General features: G+C 38.8%; 1 protein-coding gene across 1 annotated transcript in view; it reads left to right on the top strand.

The window, feature by feature from the left end:
* The window catches only part of LOC122812920 (medium-chain acyl-CoA ligase ACSF2, mitochondrial-like), a 910,993-nt gene that overhangs the window by 629,674 nt on the left and 256,384 nt on the right, over window positions 1–24,935 (top strand). Inside the window, exon 10 of the mRNA XM_044084978.1 lies at window positions 13,879–13,955. Coding sequence (XP_043940913.1) covers window positions 13,879–13,955 — 77 coding nt within the window. The remainder of the gene's footprint in view (window positions 1–13,878; window positions 13,956–24,935) is intronic.

Below are 24,935 nucleotides of genomic sequence, written 5' to 3' on the forward strand. Positions count from 1 at the left end.
GATGCACTAAAGTCATGCATTACATAACTATTGCGTTTTTTTTTTTTTTTTTGGCTGTTGCTTAGTTATTTGAGAGACCACAAGCTGTAATGCTTATTCTTATTGGCTCCTTCCGAGCATGTTTATACATTCCATAGACTTTAAATTGAGACCCTTCTAGTTTCTTATTTGTTATAAGCATATTTCTCTCCTTACATACACACATCAGTACTTCAAGCATCGGCAACAATGCCCATCAAGTTTTGCCGGAATGCCATTCACTAGTTCATGTGGTGTGTTTCCAGGCTGTTGTTAAAATACCCAAACCAATATTTGTCCTGTTCCATGCAGTGGCCACTCTGCCAGTGAACCACTCAATATACCTTCCATTCCCACAGATATTTCCACAAAGGAAATATGATGACTCTCTAGTACTTTTCGGCAACCCCAAACACTCCTAGAATCGGCTATACCCCATATGCCCAACACGTCCAACCAAGCTCTCCTCCCAGACCACTGCAAAGGTTACTGCACAAGACCAAGTGCTCTTAGTCTCTCACAATAACTCAGACTTCCACGCTTATGTAAGTCCTTAATGTGTTTGGACCAAAATATATTTTAAGTATAAAATTGCGCTTATTATTTTATTTATTTATTTTATCAAGAATCAACTTAATGAGCTTAACAAAGTGTTGGTAGACCATCAATATGTGTACATGTGGTTTAAAACGGCCATTTTATTATATATTTTTTTAAAACACAAAAACTTCATTGCCGAGAATCCTCTCTGAGGCTCCTCAGATCCATTAAACATTATCATCACTCTGCCTCCATTACCATAGCAACCTGGGAGCGTCTGTTTCTGTTAGTGTGTCTGTGTACTGCATACCAGAGGCTCACGATGCACCTGAAGCAAAGCTTCACTTCACTGCAACTTCATGCCTAAATTCCCTCACTTCCAGCAAGACAGCAGCCAGGAAAAGAACGGAGAGCAAATAAATCGAATAAAAAACCCTCCCAATAAGTTGCCACAACAAGCGATAGCACATTCTTCTAGCCTCCCCCATCTCACTCTGCAGATGTATAAACAAAATATTCTTTGCCAAAATATCCTAAATCAGTGTTATCCAGCCCCTTCCCCTGGATCCAAGCTAAAATAACCAAATGTCCCATCCTAATACACAAGCATCAGTAAACCTTGATCACAAGCCGCAACACACATCTTCCCGGAGACGAAAATGGCAACATACAACAGCTGCCAGACACAGCTGCATCCACTCACACCATGTAAGGCTTAATCAAACAGCACTTGAAGCTATGATACCTGACATAATTGCTATTAACTATGTTTAGACAGAATAATAATGACATTTGTACTAGCTGCCAGACACTGCTGCATCCACACACACCATGTCAGGATTGATCAACTACCCGTAGCTATACCTGCCATAATTGATTTTAACTATATTTCGACAGAATAATGGACATTTGTACTAAGAGCTTGCTACTATTATTTAACCAGGATATACATGACGTTTCTAAATCATGCTTTAACTGAATAAGGCATTAGTCTGAGATTCAGGTTTTGATGGCATCCCTGCCTTTCTTGTTTTTTCACAAGAAACCACAAGGACAGAGATTCTTTGCGAACCAACCCTTCCTTTATGCCTAAAGTGGTGAATGAGATGTCTCTTAACCAATATATCCAATTGCCCACCTTCTTCCCTTCTCAGTCCTCTAGTGAAATAATTTTGGACACTTTAGATGTACATAGGCAACTTAGCTTTAGTCTTATCCAATTAAAATCCATCAGGAAGTCAGATCAGCTTTTTGTGTCTTCATCCCAGGGCTCTAGGTTTACCTGTTTCTAAACAAACCATTTCATCTTGGATGTCTAAGGATGTTGTGCTTTATGATTTTCCTGGTAAGTCTCTGCCTACTTTGGTTAGAGCCCACTGCACTATATCTGTTGCTTCTTCAGGGGCTTTCTTTAAGTGATGGATACTAATTCCATTTTGGATGCTGCTACTTGATCTTCTGTGCACACCTTTACCAAATATTACAAATTGGACACTATTTCTAGGTCTAGAGAGGGATTTGCTAGAGCTGTTCTCCATGGTTTTGTGGAAAATTTTTCAGTGCATACTGTGTGTTCCTTCCACCTCCCAAGGTTCTTATTAAGCTATAGTACTCTCCCATATGCAAATAATACTACAACATTGAATAGAAGGACATAGAATAGTTATATAAAATCTTACCATAACCGTATAGGTCCTTCTCTTCTATGCTGCAGTATTCTGTCCCTCCCACCTTCACCTGGATCTTATCCCTTCCTTGGATGACTTATTGATTTCCTTAGGACTGTTCCTCATGGGGGCTTCCTTGTTCTCAGGATGGTATGTGCAGATGTCCTTTTATGGCTGAAATTGTCAGAGCATACATGCAATGTCCCATGTACTGGCAGTGGCTAAAAGCTCTTGTATAGTGGCCGGACATCAGGTCATAGGGCAGAAGACGATCCCCATATGCAAAGAATACTGCAACATAGAAGAGGACATCTAGGGTAATGGTAAGATTTTACACAACTGTTTTATTTGGAGGAGCAGGATACAACTTCATAATAACTAATGATCAGGTGAGCACATCTGGGGATTTGAACTCCTTTTAACAAAGCCATGGGGGCTTCTGGAAAAACATTTGCCAGTGACCATCTTGACTTGGTATGCTAGGTGGTAAACCTGATAATTACACTATCCAGCTGTCATGTCTGAGCTGCTACATTTATTCTTATTACATCTGCTGTTTGTGCAGTTCTTTCCACCTACTATTCAAAGTAGAACTGGAGAGAAGTTGAGCAGTTATTGCTGAAGTTTTGTAGAGTATTGCATGAAAATGTTTACAGAGTTATGATAAGGTCATCAAGTTCTGTTAGATTAGTTTCACTTTTTTTTTTTAAATTTAGCCCTGGGTGAAATAGCAGCCCAGGCTGAAGTAGGGGACAAGCCTCTCACAACACCACTCAGGGACTTCACCGTCTTACTTAATAGCCTCCTACAAGATCATACAGCAGTGGGTAATTTGCAAAACTTTGGTGAATTAATCCACAAGTTTGGCAGGACTCAATTAATATGTACCACATTTTGTCTTGTATTTTGCTGGACAGACAACACTGAAAAAAATCTTTAAAATCCTTTGAAAGAAAACTCCACTTTGGACCTAAAAATTCTCTTTTGATTTTCTGAGCTAGTTTAATGCATCAATATCAATGTAAGTGTGGCTTAATAACATTTTAATATGGTTTTCCTCAAAATGGCTGATATGGGGCCTGCCATATTAACATCCTCTTAGTTTAATACTTTTATGTCCCTTTTTATATGAATCAAGCTAGCTGTATGGTCTTCTCATCCTATTGAGATACAGTGGCAATAGTATGAGTCATGGGGATCTTAAACACCATCTGTAGCAGGAGTGCTTGCATTTTTCCTTGATGGCCATCCTATGTATTTCTTTCAGAGCATGTTTTAACCTGTTCACAGCAGTTATGCAGCTCCAGACACAAAAGTAACTAAACTGCAGGCTTTTGTAAGGATAGTTTGTAGTTTTTTGAGCATTTACCCAATAAAGTGATAGGAAAAGCTATCACTGCAATCCAGGTGCTGTCAAATGCTTCAGAGAACTGGCTCTGCTACTCACCAGTGTCTGCTTGCAATAAGCTTGTATTTTTTTTTTTATTAATTCTGAATGCTGGATAAATCTGTTGCTCTTTTTGCCAAAATGATTTTGCAGGTACGGTAAAAAATATAGCTGTCTGTTCTTCATTTTTTTGTATGAGATTTTTTAAACTGGGGCAGAAATGCCTTCATGCAGTACATTTTTGGTTAATACTGCAGCATGCTAAATGTTCATCAAAATGATAATCCTTGTCCATGAGAAATTATATATCTGTGTGTTGTAACACAGCTTTTCATGAAATTGTTGCAGTTAGGCAAAATAATACATCTTACAAAGTCAGTCACTATATCAAAAATGTGGTGCGCTATTAAGGCTGCCATATTTTTAGGTGCCCAAAGTAAAGCATTCTTAATGAAGCATACATTTTTTCAAAACAAACCATGCCAACATCCATTGACCACTATAAAGATTCTGATGTGCAACGCTGTTTATATTACTTTATATGGCATTACCATGATTTAAATATAGTATCACAGATTTCTGTGACATTTAGGGAAAAGTCAGAAAATATTTCTTGTAATATCAAGACAGTTGCCATTTATTATACCACCATCCCCTGCAAGATGGAAATGCCCACATCACAACTGCCTTGCACAAAGAGGGACAGGTGGTAAACCTTCAAGTATGTGCAGTGGTACTTTTCTATCTTCCTCTCTGAATCAGAAAATAGTTTCACAATGCACTGTGCATTTTTATAGCAGCTGCTGCTATCAGCAGGACCATTTACCTGTGTAAACTTGTGAGCAGTTTCTCACAGGAAAAAAATGCTGATTTCCTTGTTTCTGCAGCATGTCATACAAGCAGAGACAAATTTCCCAGCCAAATCCAATGAGAACTTAAGCTTAAAATGTTTGTAGCCTCTCTCTCCATTTCTTTTCAAGGCACGAAAGTGAAAGTCTTATAATGTACAGTCAGGTTTCTGGTACCCAAAAATACTGGAACCATATTGTAGAGGAAATAAACCCAAGGGATGAGTTAAATAGGGGATGGTGGATTTTTCCTTTAAGGTCTTAAAACGGTAATACGAAGAGAGAAATTTAAATGGCTTTAATAGTCAGAAGTTGTCATGCTTCACTTTCACACTAAAATGTGCTGTGAAAATGAAGTGAGCTATGTAATATACATGTTACTGCATTTTGTATGGTTTTATCAGACCAAGTTTTTGCATTTAAGTGGGTTGACCTTAAAATGTACTACAGTTAGCAGTCCCAATGAATCATGTGCCACATAGGTACTTCATTCCCTGTAAACAGTGTGCACCAGAAGCAGTCAGTGGAATAAGGACTCTGCAAAGGTTGATTAATACATGAATGAAATGGGTAGTTATAAGTCAAAAGGGAATACTAAACCCAACTATTTCTCTTTTAAACACATACAGACCTCTCGTTTCATCAAAAAACTCCTATCAAAACTAAAACCTACCTAACAGCTGACCCAACTCCTTAGTGACTTCTTAAAAACTGCTGCCAGCTCCATCCCCTATCCCATGTCTACCCTAATCAATTGATCCATCTCAGAACAATATGTCCCCATACCCCTCCACAAGGGAGGCCCATCTAAACATCTCTCTATCGGCCCATCTAAACATCTCTCTATCAGCCCATTGCCATTCTCTCACCCCTAGCCAGAATGTTAGAGAAATGTATCCATAAGCAGCTCCTAGACTCCCTCTCTACAAATTAACCTCTCATCTAGTTCACAGCACAGCTTCTTTGCAAAACACAGTACCTCCACAGCCCTCATAAGTTTCACTAACTATATCAACCTCCTCAAAAACGGTGGACAACTAGTCTCTACTGTATTCCCCGATATGTCCAAAACTTTTGATACAGTATCCCACCAACTAATACTCAACACTTTAGCCTCCTTCAACCTCAACTCTACAGCTCTCAATTGGTTCTTTAGCTACCTTATTAATTAACAACAGCCAACTAAATGAGATAATAAACTCTCCACACTTCTCCCAGTCTCTGTTGGAGTTCCTCAGGGTTCCATCCTTGGCCCTCTCCTTTTTAGTATATTCAGGAATAGTCTAAACACTCCCACACCCCAAGAACTCTAGGATAAACTGCAAAAATCATTTCTAGATATTGAAAGTTACCTAAATGAACTTCAGCTCATCCTGAGCCATACAAAACAAACTTAATGATCTTCAACAGAAAATCCATAGCAAACCCACCTCCTCTCTCCACCTGTTCCACTAATGGCACTATAATAGAACCAGTTAACCTAACAAAACTACTTGGTGTACCAATAGACAACAACTTAACATTCAGTAAACACACATTTCTCACAATTAAAAAAGTTCACATCAAACTTGGTGCACTATATAGGGCCAGACCTTACCTCACTCAAAATGCCAGACTAGCCACAGCCAGATCCCATCTAGTCTCCTCTACTGTTCTCAACTTTTCACTAACCTGCGCATGTCTGATTTACATCTACTTGATTCCTGCTATAATAAAATAGCAAACTTTGCTGCTAATATACCCAACAAGACCCATCATTGCCTTGCTCTTCAAAATTTACTCCTTCAAAGTAGCCAAACAGTGGAAACAATTACCCCAGAATATCTTAAACACAGATCATCATAACTTCAAAAAAACTTCTAAAGGAATATATTACTCCACAATGGCTATGCTTTTGTAATACTCCTGGCTAGTTTCTCATGCCATCAATCAAATGCTTCTTTTCTGCTATCTTCGTGTCCTACTTCTACCAAATGAAAATGCCACAATGGTTTATTTTAGTTGTGTATCTAATGAGTTTCATATTACTGTCCCTAGTAAGGCTTAGGAAATGCAATGTTTTCGGTTTACATTCTCTTTATAAATTGTGATTGTAGGCAACTGTTAAATGTTTTGTATAGTCTTTGTAAAATTTTTGTAATCTTTTTGTATTGTTATTGAGCTTTTCCCCCCAGGTCTCTGCTGAAAACGGACTACTTGCCCAGCCGGACACTACCCAGTTAACAAATGTAAAATAAAAGTAAATAAACTTTCAGACAAAAGATGGGATAGCGGTAATTTTAATTCTGCCTCTCAAGATCTAATCACAGAGCAGCACTGAATCTCTTTATAGTTGAAAAGTACAAATATGCCTTGTAGAAGAAAAATATACTTTTCAGATTGCAGCCATAATTGTCCTTTACCTGTATCACTTACTTTTGTTTTCTGGATGTAGTGTTTATGGATGTTCATAGTGTTTCACTGTTGCAGTCATCACTATAGGGTTGTTCCTTCTGGCAGGCAGCCCTCGGTCGGCCAGAATCCCAAAGTCTGGGTCCGGCGTCGGCTGTGTACTCACCCTCCCTGACGTCAGTGCGCCAGGGGTACAAAGCTCCCAGCCGACACCATGTTCTTCAGTCTTTCTTGCCGCGCGGTGGAAGCAGTTCGCAAGTGCCGGTCGGCTGACTCCTGTTATTTTTGTTGCTTCATACCGAAGACATTCTTCTTTTCAAAGCTAAGCACCCCGTTGGGGAAAATTTTTTCTGGCTCCAGACCGATGTCAGAAAAAGTTAATAACTGTATTTCATGTGGGAAGCAAATACCTCATAAGGATTTTCACTCTTACTGTATTCCTTGTCTAGGCCCTGACCACGACCTAGCTAGCTGTCGGTTTTGTGCTAGATTTAACCAACGTACTATTAAACGGAGATACGATTTTGCCTTTCATTACTTTGGGAGGCGGTTTAATTATAACATGTCGTCGGACACTCTTCCGACTATCGGAGTTCATAAAAGACGCAAGGATAAGGATAGGCCTCCGATGTCCAAATCAGACGACAGTTTACAATCAGAGCCAGCTGCCGGTTCGGCCGTCAGTGAGGCGCTTTCGCAGCCCCTGTCGTCGGCCATTACAGAACCGCTTGCCGAAATGGACTCCCACGAGGAGCCAACTAGGCCTTCGAATACTCCAGGTGCAGGACCTTCGGATAATGCTCCCTCAGATGAGTCCGGAGCCGCTGTGCAGGTACCAGCTTCCGAGGGGGTTTTCAGGCCTACGCAGCTTCAGGCAAAGGCAAAAGCTCCTTCTAAAACAAAGACTCAAGCCCAGGCCTCCTCTGATCCGGGACCTAAATCTCAAAAACAAATGCTTAAAATGGCGAAGGACTTGCTAACTATGATTAGGGGTTCACATCCCCCTCCAGACAAAAGGCCAAGACAAATTGGATTATGAATCCTCTGATCAGGCATCTATCTCTTCAGTGTCTTCCTCTAAACAGGATTATACTTTCCCTCCTTATGAGGATTCTGGTGCTGAGGAATCCATTCCTTCAGCTTCTTCTCCTGAGGATTATTCTTTTGGGGAAACTTTACATGACATGAGGGAACATTTTCACTGGGAAGGACAGGAGTACTCTGAATCTGAGAAGGCTTAGGGATTTCCTCCTTCTTCCCCAACACAGACCCCTGGCTATTACTCCTATTTTGGATATTGTGGATGATGTCTTTTCTGAGTCTGATTTAATTCCTGACTCCTTTCCTCCGGCCCCTGCTAAGCCTGATAGATATTACAGAGTCCCTGACACCCACCAGTTTCTTTATAAAAATCCTACTGCTGATCCAGAAACCATTTCTCAGGATCCTAAGGGTGTTAAGTCCGCCACTGCTAAGAAACCTATTCCGTCAGATAAAGATTCTGGAGCTTTGGAGAGATGGGGCAAAAAAGTGTACACTTCTGCTACTTTATCTATTAGGGCTTTAAATTGTCAATTTCATATGTTGAAATATCAGCAATACCTTTTGTCTGTTATGAAACAAAAACTGGGTACCATTTCTGCATGTGCAGACAATAAGGATTTACATGATTTGATGCATGCTACTGAGCAGGTAGGGAAACATATACCTTACACTGTGGTTTTGATGCTTTGGAGGCCTCTTGCAGGGCAGCTGCCACTGGCACGGTCATTAGAATGCATGCTTGGTTAAAGGAACAAAATTTGCCTGATCAAGTGAAAGCAAAGTTACTCGATGCTCCTGCTCAACATAATGTTTTGTTTGGGTCTAAGGTTGAAGAGGTTATAAAGAAAATGGAGGATAAGGCAAAATCCATGCAAATGGTTAAGGATTTCTTACAAGTTCAGCCTCCTAGATTTAGCAGAAATTGGCCAGCTAAAAATTGGTCCTTTCCCAGCTCAGATAGGCCTCAGAGGGGTAGATATAGGCACCCCAGAGGGAGGGCCCAAGCACAGACCTCTTATAGACCTAGACAGTGGAGTGCTTTCACCCCCAGGGGTGGAGAAGATAGGTCTCAACCTTATAGGAAACAAGCTCAATGACTCCCCCTGCATGGGCTCCAGGAACCTCTCTCCTGGAAGCTCCTCTGGGAGGAAAACTTTCTCTTTTTCACCGAAATTGGACTTGCATAACCCAAGACAAGTGGGTTCTGGATGTAGTTTTAAGAGGTTACAAATTCCACTTTCACACCTTACCAAAGCCAAACAGATGGCCAGACCTACCAAAAACTCAATGGGCAGAGGCATTAAAACAGGTGAGGTCCCTCATGGCTATGAGGGCCATAGAACCAAATTCAGAGATGGGACAAGGCTTTTATTCAAGACTCTTTCTAGTTCCCAGAAAACAAAATACTTTGAGACCCATCCTGGATCTGTCAGTCTTAAATACTTTCCTGGAGATACTAAAGTTCAAGATGCTTACTCTGCAGCAGCTCCTGCCAATGTTGAGCAAAAATGCACGGATGGTAACATTGGATTTAAAGGAGGCTTATCTACACATTCCTATCAGACAGGAGTGCAGAAGATACCTCCGGTTCAGGGCAGGCTCGAAACATTACCAATTCTCTGCGCTGCCCTTTGGCTTGTCTACTGCGCCCAGGGTCTTTACCAAGTGCCTGGCACCAGTAGTAGCTTACTGCAGACTCAAGGGAATTCAAATTTACCCTTATCTGGACGACTGCCTTATTCAAGCAGACAGCAAGGACATTTTACTCCAGCACATGGAATTTGTTCAGAATCTACTCAAGTACCTGGGATTCACTGTGAACGTAAAAAAGTCAAATTTGACACCCACTCAACAGATAACTTTCCTGGGTTCTCTTTTAAACGCAACAACCCAGATGGCATTCCTGACATCAAAAACAACTACAGCTGGCTTCAACTTTCAGAAGCCTGGCCTTAAGGTCTCAGCTAACTGCAAGGAAATTCCTGCAGGCTTTGGGTTACATGGCCTCCTGCATCCTACTCATACCATATGCAAGACTGCGTATGAGGAAGGGTACGATGGTGCCTAAAAAGCGTATGGCCCCAGCATTGTCACAGTCTAGAAACAGAGATTGCTGTCTTGCCTTGCCTGCAAAAGGAATTCCTTTGGTGGGCCATGGCAGGTCTTCAAAACAAAGGGAAAGCCTTCAGTCTACCTCCAGCCTACCAAGTGATAACGGACGCCTCTGATTATGCATGGGGAGCCCACTTGCAGGAGGAAGGCCTGCAAGGTTTTTGGCCAGAGGATCAGAAGCATCTACATATCAATTTAAGAGATGTTAGCTGTGCAGGATGCCGTCTTGGCTTTCAGGGATCTTTTACAGCCGGGGTAGCTACTGATACGGACAGACAACACCACAGTTATATTGTACATAAACAAGCAAGGGGGTTCACACTCCTACCCCCTTTGCAGACTAGCCATGACTCTATGGAACACAGCACTAGCTTGCAAAGTGGACCTACAAGCTCAATTCCTACCAGGGGAAACAAAACACTCTGGCAGATAGCCTGAGCAGGAACCTGTCAGACCCACACGAGTGAATGCTAGACACCCAAATATTCAAGATGATTACAGAAGCCTGGGGCTGCCCGACATAGATCTATTTTCATCTCCCCACAACTAGCAGTTACAGACCTTTTACACAAGGACATATCACAAGCTAGCATGGAAAGTGGATGCTCTCTCTTTCAGTTGGAGGAACCTCTCTGGGTATGCCTTCCCACCACTACCTCTTCTACCAAGGGTGTTATTAAAAATAAAACAGGACAAACCAAAGCTGATCTTACTAGCCCCGAATTGGCCTCGACAATTTTGGTACTCAACACTGATAAATCTATCCCAGGAACCTCCTTGGATTCTACCTCAGATTCCAAATCTTTTGTTTCAACATCAGGGCCAGGTCCTGCAGTCTCATATCAAAACTCGCAGCCTGGCGTATTCAGGGTCTATGATTAATCCTACCCTTCCCAAACAGGTCATGGATGTCATCTTAGAAGCCAGAAGGCCTAGCACTAGGAAATCTTATTAAGGTAAATGGAAGAGATTTTGCACCTGGATGCATGCTCAGGAATCGGATCCTCTCATTCCAAATATTCCATTGATTTTACATTACCTAACAGATATGTTGCATAAGGGTTTAGCTTTTTCCTCCATAAAAATACATGCCTCAGCTATCTCTGCACATTACAATACAGATCCTCCGATTTTTTCACATCCACTTCTGAAACAATATCTCAGAGGAGCAAAGAATTTAAGGCCCCCTAGGACATCACCCATTCCTGCCTGGGACCTCAGTTATGTCCTGGAAAAACTTACTTTGCCTCCTTTTGAGCCTGCTGCCACATCTGATATAAAGTATTTATCATGGAAGACCGTTATCCTACTGGCTTTAACTTCAGCCAGGAGAGTCTCAGAGTTACAAGCGCTCATGGCTGTGGAACCTTACATTATTTTTCATCAAGACAAGGTTTCTTTGAGGACTAACCCTACTTTCATGCCTAAAGTGGCTTTAAACCAAACTATTCACCTGCCAACTTTTTTCCCTAATCCACAAAATAAGGGGGAAGAGGATCTTGCATTCTTTGGACGTGCACAGGCAGCTTCGCTTTTACCTGGACAGAACCAAGGATATCAGGAAAACAGAACAACTGTTTTTCTTATGGAGCAAATTCCCAAGGCAAAGCTATTTCAAAACGGACCATTTCTAAATGGATTGCTCATGGAATCAGATTTTGTTACGCTCATCATGGAAAGCAAATACCAGGAAAAATTAGGACTCACTCTACCAGAGCTGCTGCTACTTCAGCTGCCTTTCTCAGGGGAGTACCTACCAAAGATATTTTGGAAGCTGCAACTTGGAGTTCAGTGCATACTTTCTCCAAGCACTATAATCTCCCTCTTTATTCTAAGTGCCGGGCAGGCTTTGCTTCTGCAGTCTTGCAAGGCCTTCTAGCCACTCCTTCCACTCAATAACCACCACCCTTTATCTCAGCTTTGGGATTCAGCCCTACAGTGATGACTGCAACAGTGAAACACGATGAACATAGTAAAGTTGTGTACACTTACCATAAATGTAGATGTTAGAGTGTCTTCACTGTTGCAGTCTGGGTTACCCACCCTCCTGTCCCCTCTTATGCTTTTATTGGTGTGGTTCCCTGCTTCATCCTTCTTCTGAGGTGTATTTGCTACAGGGTATGGGGTTTGTTGTATGTTACATTTTTGTTTTACTTTTAGCCTTTACTTTTGGGCACCTGACATCTGGGGCAAGAAAAAACTGGAGAACATGGTGTCGGCTGGGAGCTTTGTACCCCTGGCACACTGACGTCAGGGAGGGTGAGTACACAGCCGATGCCGGACCCAGACTTTGGGATTCTGGCCGACCGAGGGCTGCCTGCCGGCAGGAAGAACCCTACAGTGATGACTGCAACAGTGAAGACACTCGAACATCTACATTTATGGTAAATGTACACAACTGTACTTTCCTTATACTAATTTTTCAACGCAAGATGCATTGTACTGCTAATAAATAGAAAAAGCTGACTTTAACAATAAAAGAGCATTTTTCCTCCCACAGGGAGGTAAATCCCTTTACACGTTTTGTACTCTTGTATCTGTAAATATACCTGACTGCAAAATTGCCTTGGGTTATAGAAAAACTTCATTGTTCCCAAAGTTCCACAGTTTTGCTGATAACATGATTTGCTATTTTGTGGAATTTCGATGAATCCCATTTAATTAAAAATATTCCTACTCCATCATTTATCATCTAACGGCATACTCCTAAACATCTTAGCTCAACAAATCTGGTAGTAGCCTAAAATAATGTGTTGAGGATGGCAAAGAACCAGAAATAGGGACAAATTTTAAATATTTCTCTTATCTTGGAAAGTAGTTAGAGTAATAGATTTTGTGTTTGCATGCATTTTCTGATGGATATGAAATATGAAACTCGCGTGTCATTATTTAGTGACTTCAATCCTCAGTGATGTACCAGAAAACCCCACATTTTATAAGGAACAGACCAAAAATATGAGGCGTAAATCTGGACAAGTGAGAGATGCTTGATTTGGTAAAACAGTTGGAACATCCCTTCCTTGCATAGTACTGATGGTGATTGTCTACTGTTTTCATTGGTGGTTCCAGCACCTCCAAAATGGCATGGCACTGCCTTGCTGACACAAATCTGAAGTGTCTCAATAACTGCTCTTTTTCGTTTGCAAGCTGAGAGTACTACTCTGCTGTCGCATTTAGTTATTCCCTTAATCTTATCCGTGGAACATGCTCATGTCTTTGTAGTTTTTTCCTCTTTCTCAATTTCACTTTTTGAGGTATTCTATACCTTTGTTCAGTGGACTTTTAAACCAGCCAGACATTGCATACTTCTCCTAGAGCTTTTGTTTCCATTCAGCTATGGTACACTGCCTTCTGTGATGAGTGAGAAGAGTGAGCACATTCTGCATCCAGTGTGCAGGATAAACTTAAGCAACATTAGCAATCATTTTTAGCTACCAGGTGTAATGGAAGTCTGTGTTTTATAGACTTGCTAGAAGAGAAAAACAAACGCACATGAATACTAACTGACCTGCTGGGCGATGTTGTGAATGTCTGTGTTCAGTGTTCCAGGTAATGATATAATTTTAAATCAGTCATCAGACAGCAACTTGTCCCGAGATTGGTTCAGTTATTTATTCCTGGACTGCATCATTACTAATTTATCATTAAGCAGTTTATTTTTTAAATATTAATGTTGTGGCTTTATGATGTGCATAGAGTGTTTTTTTTTTTTTTTTTTCCAAAACCGCAATATAGCTATGATCATGATGATCAGTCTTGAACTTTTGAAATACTGATATTATAAAAACTCTCCAAACAGTGTAATAGTGCAGGAATGAAAAGGTTTACTTGAAGATAGAGCTCTGGAATCTGTCCTTGTTTCTTTCCATAGGTATTGTTGCAGCATCTCCTGTTCCAGTGGAGGTCTTTAAAAAAGTGATGTCTGAAATGAAATTCCAGGAGTTTGTGGTAAGTAAAACACTTAGCCTGATAAAACTTTGTGATTTGGTGTAGAATTTACCTTCTCCAGAAGTAGTATTGCTATGTGGAAGGTCATGTATAACTTTGTCAGGACCCCAAATCCCTCCTTAAAAGAACAGACAGTATCCATAAAACTTAACGCTGTGGAGAACTATTACTGTAAATACTTTATAATTGACACATGGATATTAACCATAATGTACAACTCAGTCTATGTACTAATCGGAAACAAAACACCAGTTTGATAGCTATCAGTGTCTATATAAAGGAATTCTGTAATAATTTGGCATGATGAATGAGACCAGTAAATCTCCTGTCATGCACAGGAAAGATAATTATGTATACATTGGAAATGTTCAAGTTTGGCTGGAATATATAATACTTGACTTGACAACAAGAAAGATAATCCATGTGGATAAGTGAACACAAAGAATGTTTCTTCTGCGAACCAGGTATACTTCAGTTAAAGTACAATCAGCAATTAACAGAATAGTGTTGTACATCTGTCAAAGGTTTTCAGACCTTTGACCACAACTTTGAGAAATAATGTCTTGTAAAGGAAGCTCCAACTTTATCTATTCTTTATCTGTACTTGAAAAGTATAGCTGACTAGTTTCTTGGGAGTAACGCAAAACAAGGCTCTATGAGTACAGCACTAAATACAGGTGCATCATGAAAAAAGTATTTTTTTTCACTTGCTTATAAGCAAACTGACAGGACAAGGACCGAGCAAGCTTAAATAAACGCTTATTTTTTTAATAAACATTTTAAATTATTACATATGACATAGGTAATCTTACATTTATGTAAATGAAAAACAAACTCTTTAGTTGCAAACATTATACATCGCAGACACCACTGAAACAACTGTAGTTGCAAACATCATACGTCACTTACATTATATGGCTCATTCAAATCCTGCCTCTTAAACCTCATTCCTTCTCTGCATATATTGTTCCCACAATTCCCATTTTTTCCTATGTAGTTTGCTGCTCCCCTTTTCTAAAGATCCCAATTCCAGTTGTTTATCTTGTTACTTTATTCACTATTTCTAGTAAAGTTGGTCTAGACTTTGATTTCCATTTTCTAGTAACTGCTTTTGTGGCAGCCGCCATAATTAGACTCGGCAGGGCTTTACTTTGTCTGTGCAATTCAGATTCTCTCACAGCTCAAAAAAATCCATCTCCCCAGTCAATCCAATCTGCTTACCCAGCATCTCCAACAGAGTGGTCCACATGGAATCTCTAAAGTCTGCCAGCTCATTATACTCCCAAAAAATATGTTCCCAGCCACCTCTTTATTGCCTGTCACACCTCCAACATTTGCTGTCCACCTGAGGAAAATTCTTTGAGTCTACAAGTGGTATAAACAGCTATGTAAACACTTCCAGGCAATGATCCTATATCTTCTAGACTTTGTTGCATATTTGTAAAATATACATACATCTCCCCATTGTCTTTGTGAATTTCATATCCAGTCTCTCTTCCAATCCTTTCTAAGCTCCTATGATTGATTCTTATAATTATTGTGCAATATTTTATATGCTCTACTAATTATTCCTTTTTTAAAGAAAGCTTATGTTCTAGATTAAAACTTTACCAGTATTGGTCTTTCATTTAGGACCCCCCTATTTCTTTCTCTTTGTCTATACTCTGATATCCTTGATATGGAAGGCTGTCCCTAACCTGCAGTCCAAATAAATTATTGGGCTCTTCCCATTCTGTTACCTTTCCCTTTCTAGTTATTTGCTCCTAATATCTTGGTTCCTTTGCCAGTTTTCTCCAATAAATTCCAGCCCCCTCTTACCTATTATCTGTATCCCTGACCGCAGTCATCCCTATTGGCAGAATCTCTCTTCTCCATTCTCATGCTGGTTTAATTCTTAGAATACTCCCTGGTATGATTTTTGATGCTCTCCTCGAGTCTGCATCCAAAATTCCAATCTCTCCTTATTTCTTGAGCTTCCCCCTGTAGCATCTGAAATAAATGCTTTTAATCCATTAACTTGATTTCCATACTGAGAAGTATTTAGTCAGACCTGAATGAAAAGAAGTATGTTATGAATCACATGTACATTACTATAATATCTCTGTAAGTAACCACAGACACACTGGAGTGGTACAAACTCAGTTCATTAGTAGTACTGGCAAAATAAACACAAAATAAAGGCAAGCAATCACGACTAAGTCTTGGATGACCATAAACCTGTTGCCTTACTGTTTGGGGAGCAGTTGTGTATGTTTCCATGATAGCTTTTAAGGAGCTAACCTTCCATTCCTACCCTAAGAAATCTGTCAGGTTCTCTAAGTGCAGGAGTCTCTTGCTTATAGTAGTTACTAGGCTGTTGATCTGTGAGAGTCTTAAGCCTAGCCCTGTACTCCCATGCTATTTATTGGCCCTTGTATTTTGCAGTATGAATCCACTATGGTGGGCTGAGCAAGTATATGTTGCGGTAATTACATGTTTCTTCCTCTCCATGAGGGCCATTGCTGCTAAACTGTGCATGAACTTGCGATTACCCCTTCTAAGTTATGTTTGAATAAAGAAAAGTAGTCTGCTTTATCTAGAGCTGAACACTGTTCATAGGAGAGGTATTCACCATGATGCATACCTATTCGTCTAGCATGTTCTATTAATCTTGCAAAACTGATTGAGGTCACTTGATTGGGTGTTCCTGAAACACTGGAGATACAAATATGAAGCAAGTCTGACAGAACAGGGTCTGTTGAGGATGTGTATGTGAAGCAGAGATCACTAAGTATCCCCTATGATAATAAGGAAAGAGCGCAAGTAGGTTGCCTAGAGCTGAATGGTGTTCTTTGTTGAGCTCTCCAAGCCCATACAAGGAGCTTGACCTAGTCAGGACTAACAAAAAGTAGAGGAAGGTGAGCCAGCAGTGATACAGGACTGTAATCTGACTGACGAAAGCTATACTTTTACCTTCAAATTTAAATGTCAAGGTATTTTTGACAACTATTTGTAAAGTCAAAAGTTATAAAAAAAAAAAAAAAATGCAATCATGGAGATCCTTCTGTTTTTTTTAATGTTTCAGTTTATTTTTTTATGAAGGCTTTCATCATAAAAAGACATATTCAGAAGCGAGAGAGATTTGTGATCGCCACAGTACTATTTATGATTTAGGCCCTTTATTTTTTTGGTGAAGAAGCATTGTGACCATTCCAGCCGACATCTGTGCACAGGTATATACCAAAAGGGGCATTATACTCGAACAGCCTAATGAGTGTTGAGCTCAGTAGAGCAATAATGTCCCTGGATTTGGATGCCATACTTTTAGATGCAAGCTGTGTGGTGAAAAAGGATTTTCTGACAGTGGTGGATGTGTGATGATCAAAAGGACAGCTCATTGTCCATGCACACCCCCAGATCTATAAGTATGGGATCAATTTTCAGTGGGGATTTGTCAGTGTGTTAATTATAAAGGGAGTCATGGTTGCTAAAGGATATGATTAATACATTTTTGGCATAACATGGTTTTGGCACATATTTGTTTGGGACAGGCCCTCTTAGACTACCATGTCCATCAGCCATATTGGTTCCTTCCCCTTGAAGGACTGTAGGCACATGCTTCCGCTTACTACCTAAGCTAACTAAAGTCTGTACTAATTTAGTCTTTCTTAGAAACTACTACAGAGTTTGAACTTGATTAGGAAGGTCTCTGCTGTATGAACATGTCTCTATCTTATAAGAACTTGTCTCATTTCCTTTTAAATAAATGTCAATTATATGATTACTAAGCTGCTATGTTAAAATTTTGCATTCTAGTCATAGAAATGCACTGTACCTGATGTTACTATTATCTGTAGTGGCCCCGGCCTCTACTGAAAATGGACATATATCCAGTTGGATCTAGGACACGTGCTCGACTAGCATATGTCTGAATCACAAAACATCAAACACACATACAGAAAAGTGCTTAACATCAAAAAGCGCTTCCGTGTATGTGTAGGTCAAAAAAAAATCTACATTTCTGCAGGGGGGCAAAGCCCCCCTCCACTTTAATATTATCACTCCGAGATCGCACTACAGTGGGGAAAAAGGACTTTTCCCTTAACCGCACTGTAGTCCAATCTACGAAACAGGCCCACATACATGGAAGCGCTTTCATGTATCGTGATCAATGTTTTGTGATTCGGACATATGCTAGTCGAGCATGTGTCTGGATCCCATCCAGTTAGACTAGCCCGGTCAACAATTGTAAAATAAATAAATACTACAGATCTGGTTATATACTTGCTTCATTATCCATTTAGCATTAAGAAAAAATTGAGAGGGTTTAACTTGTTTGAGAGAGGTTATTAATAAGACTAACCTTGAAGCTGGTCAGGTGGAATTTCTACTGACTACATAGTAAATGAAAGACTCACTTATTTACGTTGGTCATTACAGTGCAAAGTGAAATAGAGTTCATGGTTTTATTAATGCAGGAATTTATGATGGCACCAAGTTTGCAGTCATTGCAAACTTGGTCAGCCACAAACTTTTATTATTAGCTTTGACTTTCAAGGAATAAATACCAGAGAGTAGTGGACCAAGAACTGAACCCTGGGGCACTCCACGAGTTACCATTCTTTTGAAGGCGGTAGAGCCAGACACTCTTACTTCCTCAGTTCTGTTTGTGATCCAATTTGCTATCCAGAGTGTTACTTAGGAGTTAAATTAAACTGCGAGAGTTTATCAATGATGCCCGAGTGGGGGATGCTGTCAAGCAACTTTGCAAAGTCCCATTAAGCAGTGTACACTAATTTAACCTCATCCATTGCCAGACTTACTTTTTTAGACAAAGTCTGTCTGTTTGAGTAGGCAGGACCTGTCCATGATGGATCCAACCCAGTTTGGATTCATCATGGACCAGTCCCTGTAGGTCACCTATATTGCTAAATTAGTTCCATAATCTTTTCCATAACTTTACAGAAGAATCTGATCAGTTTATGGGTCTACAATTACCCAGGTTTGTTATAACCCCAAGTTTGTGCAAGCCTACGAGTGTTGCTGTCCTCCAATCATCTGGCACAAAGCCTAGTTGATGCTAATGTTGAATAACCTATGAAAGGGGGTGGAGGTCTGACAGTTCAGGTTTCAGGCTTACCAGTAGGAAGCCTGATATCTTACCCAGCCCCATAGACATAGTGCTCTTGGCCTAAGTGTCTTGAGAACTTTCTCTTGTGAAATTTGGGAGGCGGGTAGATGTGAGTATTTGATCTGAGAATATTGGAAAGGAGAGGGGTGAAAGTTGCAGTTGAACTTTTTTCCACCAGTAGATTGGCTACGTGCTGTGGGTTCCAAGTATGTGATATCCTTTACTATTAACCCTGCCCAGTTCTTGACATTGTTTCTGAGATTTCTAACATAGTTATAGAGGGATTTATAATGATCTTTTGACCAAATGGCTATTTTTACCTCTTATCTAGCTTTGGATGATTTGATCAGGGTCCAGAGCTCCTTGTTTAGTTTAGCAAGATCATTTTTGGCTTGAGTGTTAGATTTAGTGAGTAATGACTTGTTTTACTTGTCTGTTCAATGGTTCTGCCATAAAAGTTTATTTTCAAATTTGTTTCATTTATTTCTGAAGGGGTAGAGGATCCCACATAAGCAGTGTGATCATCAAGATGGGCTTTTGAATTTAGTCAGGTCAGCACTCAAGAAGCTTGGCCTTTACTGAGGTATTGGAAAATGTTTCAGGCCTTAGACATATGCCGAACATGACTGGCTTGTAGTGCAGATTGACAAGAAAGGAGGCTATAATAGATGAACAGAGCTCTCTCACATTGGTAATGACCCAAGTCCAGGATTTTATCTCTCCTGTTAGTGGTTTGAATTAATTATCCCAGGAAATTTGTATTTATGAAGTCCAGAAATTTCTAGACCTACATGTGAAGGACTCCCAGTTTATGGTGTGATAGTTTGGTTTCCCAGGAGAATGGTGTTGGGATTAATGCATAGGGACTTCATATTGTTTAGGTTAGTGCTTTAAATGATCAGTAACTTTACCTATATTTTCTAAAATCAAACCACACCCTTAAATAATAGGTCTACCAAGGGGATTAAAAGAACATTTATTTATTTTTGGAAGGCAATAATAAAATGAAACTATTTCAGCTTGTTCATTATAAAGCTTCTTATCAATATTTTTCTTAACAGCATAAGTAAACAAACTCCTTTAATAGAGCCGAAAAGCTTTTCAACACTGGGTGATAGCTAGCTTTAGCTTCTAATAAATATCACTAAGATGGTTAAAAAATAAATAAAATAGCGATTGACATTCATGAGCACAACTTTCACTCCTTGGTCAGCTTATTTAATTACAATACTCCTATTTTCATTCAAACCTTTTAGCAACCTCCATTTTAGATAAATTATATTTAATATTATGTCTCTTAAAATTAAAAAAAAAAATCTGTACTTCACTATTAAGTGCTTAAGAAAAAACACTCATTTGAAAAAAGGGGAATAAATTCACTGAGACTCTGTATGTTCTGTACCTAATACATTATAAGCATTAATTAAATTCTCACCACAACTCAGTCTAAGCATGAAAAATATGTTTTTTATAAGAACTCTCAAAAAAGTCACAACAGGAATAAATATTAAAAGTAATATCACTATTAGAAAAATAAATAACTTTCTAAACAGTTTAAACATTCAACCGTAGATTTATAAAATTATGGCATGAATTTTAAGACTAAATTCAACAACCGCAACTCTGATATCAAAAAATACCAGAAATATAAAAAATGCTAGAAAAAATATTGCCGTGGTCAAAAGAACAAGTATGGTGAAAACAACTAGAATTAGAAGGGAGAATAATAATATCAGCAATACTGGCAGCAAAAGTCAGTTTCCAACAATGTTTTTATTCAAAACTGCATCCTTGGAATCTGCTTATAGAACTACATCTTCCATTGTCTGGAGACTTTATACATGGACATTTTTACATAGATCTTTTTATACACCTTTGATGATGAATAAAATTAATAATAAAGATAATCTATGTAAGAGATGTAATGTAGAAATTAATGCTGACTGGGCTCATATGTTTTATGACTGTATGAAGTTGAAAGAATACTGGAAGTCAATTAATGAATTTTTGCAGGCTCTTTTTACAGATAATTTCATTATTTCTAAGTCTCTTATATTATTCAACACACCTGTACCTCAATGTGTTAAAAGATTAAGCTTCCCTTGTTATGGTCTATCCTAGCAGTGGCTAGGAAAATAATAACTAAAATTGGATTTCAGATACACCTCCTTCGTTCAATGAATTTAAAATGTTATGAATATAATGTGTCATATGGAAATAAGCACAATTAGAATGAGAACAACTAGAAAAACATCACATTTTATTGTATGGGATAATTTACAAAATTTGTTAAAAAAATTCTAATTTCAATAGCACAGTATTTTAGTTTAATTAATTGATCTGATTGTAGTGGATGTCTTTGTAAATACTTTAGTTGTTTTGTTGAATATTATAATAATACCTATTTTTAATTATTTGTATAAAATTGTTATGATATTTCTCTTATATGTTAAAACAATAAACTTGTTTTAAAAAAAAAAAAAAACTGCATCCTTAATTTCCACAACTGGAAAGATGGCAACAATGTTTCTAACACAAGTCACAGTTATATTTCTGATGACACTTATTATATTGGTAAAACCTTCCTCATTCTCTGTTATCAGCACCACTCTTCAAGTATGAATGAAAAGAACCATTATGTTTATGAGAATTAGTCATAACCATTTTTTTCCATTATCACCAGTGTGCTAGTGGCTAATTCACCATTATGAAGGACTCCAAGAGGACGAAGACATTGACACTGAAGTACACTCACCTGCAACTTTTGCGCAAGTGCATCACGTTCCATTAAAGTTGTTCTTAGATTTATGATCTACTTGACACAGTTTGCATTCCAAAAGAAATGCCTGTATGTCAAGTTTTACAAGTAATGCTGTCCAGTGATTATGGAATTATAAAGGTTAAATTACTACTTGATACTACTGCCAGACTGAAATATAAACCAATGTATAAAAGATTAGACTACATGGAAGCAACAGTCACAATGTAAAAAACTTCAAAAGAAATGTGGCAACTTTTGAAGAAGGAAAAATTACTTGAATGCAAAAAGAAAAAGAACGCCAGGATGATAAATTTCTATAACAAGATGTCTGACTAAGATGAGAGAAAAAATACAAGAAAAGGAAAAGAAATCAAACCACAAGTTTGAAAACTGAAATAAGCTGCTGAACAGATAAATTAAACACTGCTAGACTTCAAGAAAAGTTTGAAGAACAGTTGTATAAAGATATTGAGTATAATAGAAAACATTTTACAGATCCATAAGATGTGGTATGAATAAACACAAATTGATACACTGTGTGTAGATTCTATAATGTATTCTCAAATACAACAAATTATGGATAAATTGACAAAGTCTTTGGCTCCCCAAAGGGGGGTGATAGTGTCCTACTAATATCCAGGTAACTTCAGATCATCTTCTTCTTCTTTTTTTGGCTTTTCCCTGTTAGGGTTCGCCACAGCGGATCATCTGTCCCCTCATGATTGGCAGTGGAGTTTTACGGTGTCGAGTTGCCAGCCCCGGCACCCAACTTTCCACAGAAGGCACACACATACCTAGTGTCCAATCCACCTACTGCATGTCTTTGGGATGTGGGAGGAAACCGGAGCACCCTGAGGAAACCCACGCGACCACAGGGAGGACATGCAGACTCTGCAAAGAAGGCACCCCAGCCGAGAATCGAACCGGAGAACCTCTTGCTGTGAGGCGACAACGCTAACCACTGCACCACCATGGCCGCCCATCCAGGTAACTTCAGATAATGAAATTAAATTATATTATATTAAAAAAGAGCTACACCATCTGGACCCAAACAAAACAAAGGGAGGAGACAGATTTAGTAATAATATTATGAGAATACTAACCAAAATAGGTAATTTATGTATAGGAAAATTCTTCAAGATAGGTTTAACAAGTGCAAGTCTCCAATCTTTAAGGGAAAGAGAAATAAGACAAACTCAGTCATACAGATCCATACATTTACTTTCTTGTGGAAAACACAGAAATTTATTTTGGCTAAATTACTGTCAGAATTTGAAAGGTTGGAACTTGAAACCACATAGAAGCATGCCTACATTAAAACTAACTCCAACTATCTGTAACACGCTGTGTAACAGCTGTAAATGAAAAACTGTGCTGTGATGTAATTTCAGCATTTGATAGGGTCATAGACAAACACTGATCAATAAATTAGAACTAGGTACTGATCTAACATTAATAGCTGCATGCCTTATCAAAAGGGCTTGGCAAATATCATACAGCAATCAGTTGAAATTCTAGATTATAGTCAGTGTCCCACTTGGCTCTGTCCTAAAATACTTATTTTTTCAGAGGTGCTCTACAGTCTGTACGGAGAAAATTGAACATGGGAAAACTGTTTACATGTGTTACAGATACAGTTTAATCAAGTTTCTTTTGCAGACATGACCTATTTGAGCACAGCAAAATAATATGCTGATAAATGCATCAAAAACTAAGCCTACAAGATTAGGGAGACATGACTGAAAGGTGAGTATTTAATACAGAACACAATGATCAAAACTGCAGATTAAGGACCTGGGTTTATGGGTAGATCCAGCTATGCGTTTATCTAATCCTGTCAACTTGTCAAGTTAATAATAATTATAAAACTAGAGGTTGTATAGAACAAATTTATAAAATCTATGAAATCAGAAATAATGAAATCAGTGTAAGTTACATTTGAAACCAATTAGAGTATGGAAATAATTTTGGAAAACAAGCATGAGTAAATTGGAAGGAGTATGGCAGAAATATATCAAAGGCATCTATGAATGTAAACATTTAAAATATTGCAGAAGACAAACATCTGAATCTGCACAGTGTCTCAGATATTTAAAAGGAGAAATTATTCAGGGTATATAGGCCAATTAGAGACAACTACCTCTGGAAGTGTTAGAGGCCATCAAAAAGTAGTAGAGAAATCAGATAACTTAGAAGATTATATAGGAATGAGAAGTGTACTAATTGGTTCTCAGACAGAGTAGCTGATGCATGGTATAGACAAATTATATTATAGCAAGCACTGGTTTAGATAATTTTTAAGAGCAACCTGGAGACTTATTATGGGAATGAACATTTTGCTTACTGGCAGGCTAGAAGGGCATTATTTACCATGCCTGAAATATTTGTATGTACTTGTAGGATTTGCCACATAAGTCCCTGCACCACAAGTACACATACAACTGTGTAATTGTGCATGTGGGTGTAAAAGACTTGAGACATACCTCCCTAGACTATATGAAGAGAGACATGATGGCGCTCTTGGAATACATGTTAAAAGCAGGTATGAACCAATGCCTTGAGCAGCATCGTACCATTACCAAGAACAGTGTCACAATATGAGCAAAAGATGGTGGACTTCAACAATTGGCTTAGATTCTGGTGTCACTTTAGGGGCTTACAGCATATATCAGCCTTGGAAAAGATAGTAGACCATCCAAACTATGCCCCCCCCCCCCCCAAGACTTGCACATATTGGCTAAAACCTTGTCTTCTCCAAAGTGCCTTTTTTTGGGCAGTGTTAATCTTCTGAAGCTTCTAACATAAAACAAAATCAGGGCAACATTAACATATTGTTGTACTATGTTAAGAGCCTTAACAAAAATTCCACTATCTATACAAGCACCAGTAAACATAACCATAATACTTAACTGTCTAGATTTTCTCCTCATATTTTCGGTCTGTTTCTCAAAATGTGCGTTTTTCTTTTAAATAGTTATGAACTGTCATTTGGGTTATAGACTTCATATCCTTCAGAAAATGCACTCTAATGCAAAACCCTTCATTCTAGCAACATCCTATGGTTATAAGATCAATATTTAAAATCACCCCTTTTCCCCTATTTTTAAAA

The sequence above is a fragment of the Protopterus annectens genome, chromosome 10.part0 (genome assembly GCF_019279795.1).
Source record: "Protopterus annectens isolate FY-2018-M chromosome 10.part0, PAN1.0, whole genome shotgun sequence".
Classification (NCBI taxonomy): Eukaryota; Metazoa; Chordata; order Ceratodontiformes; family Protopteridae; genus Protopterus; species Protopterus annectens.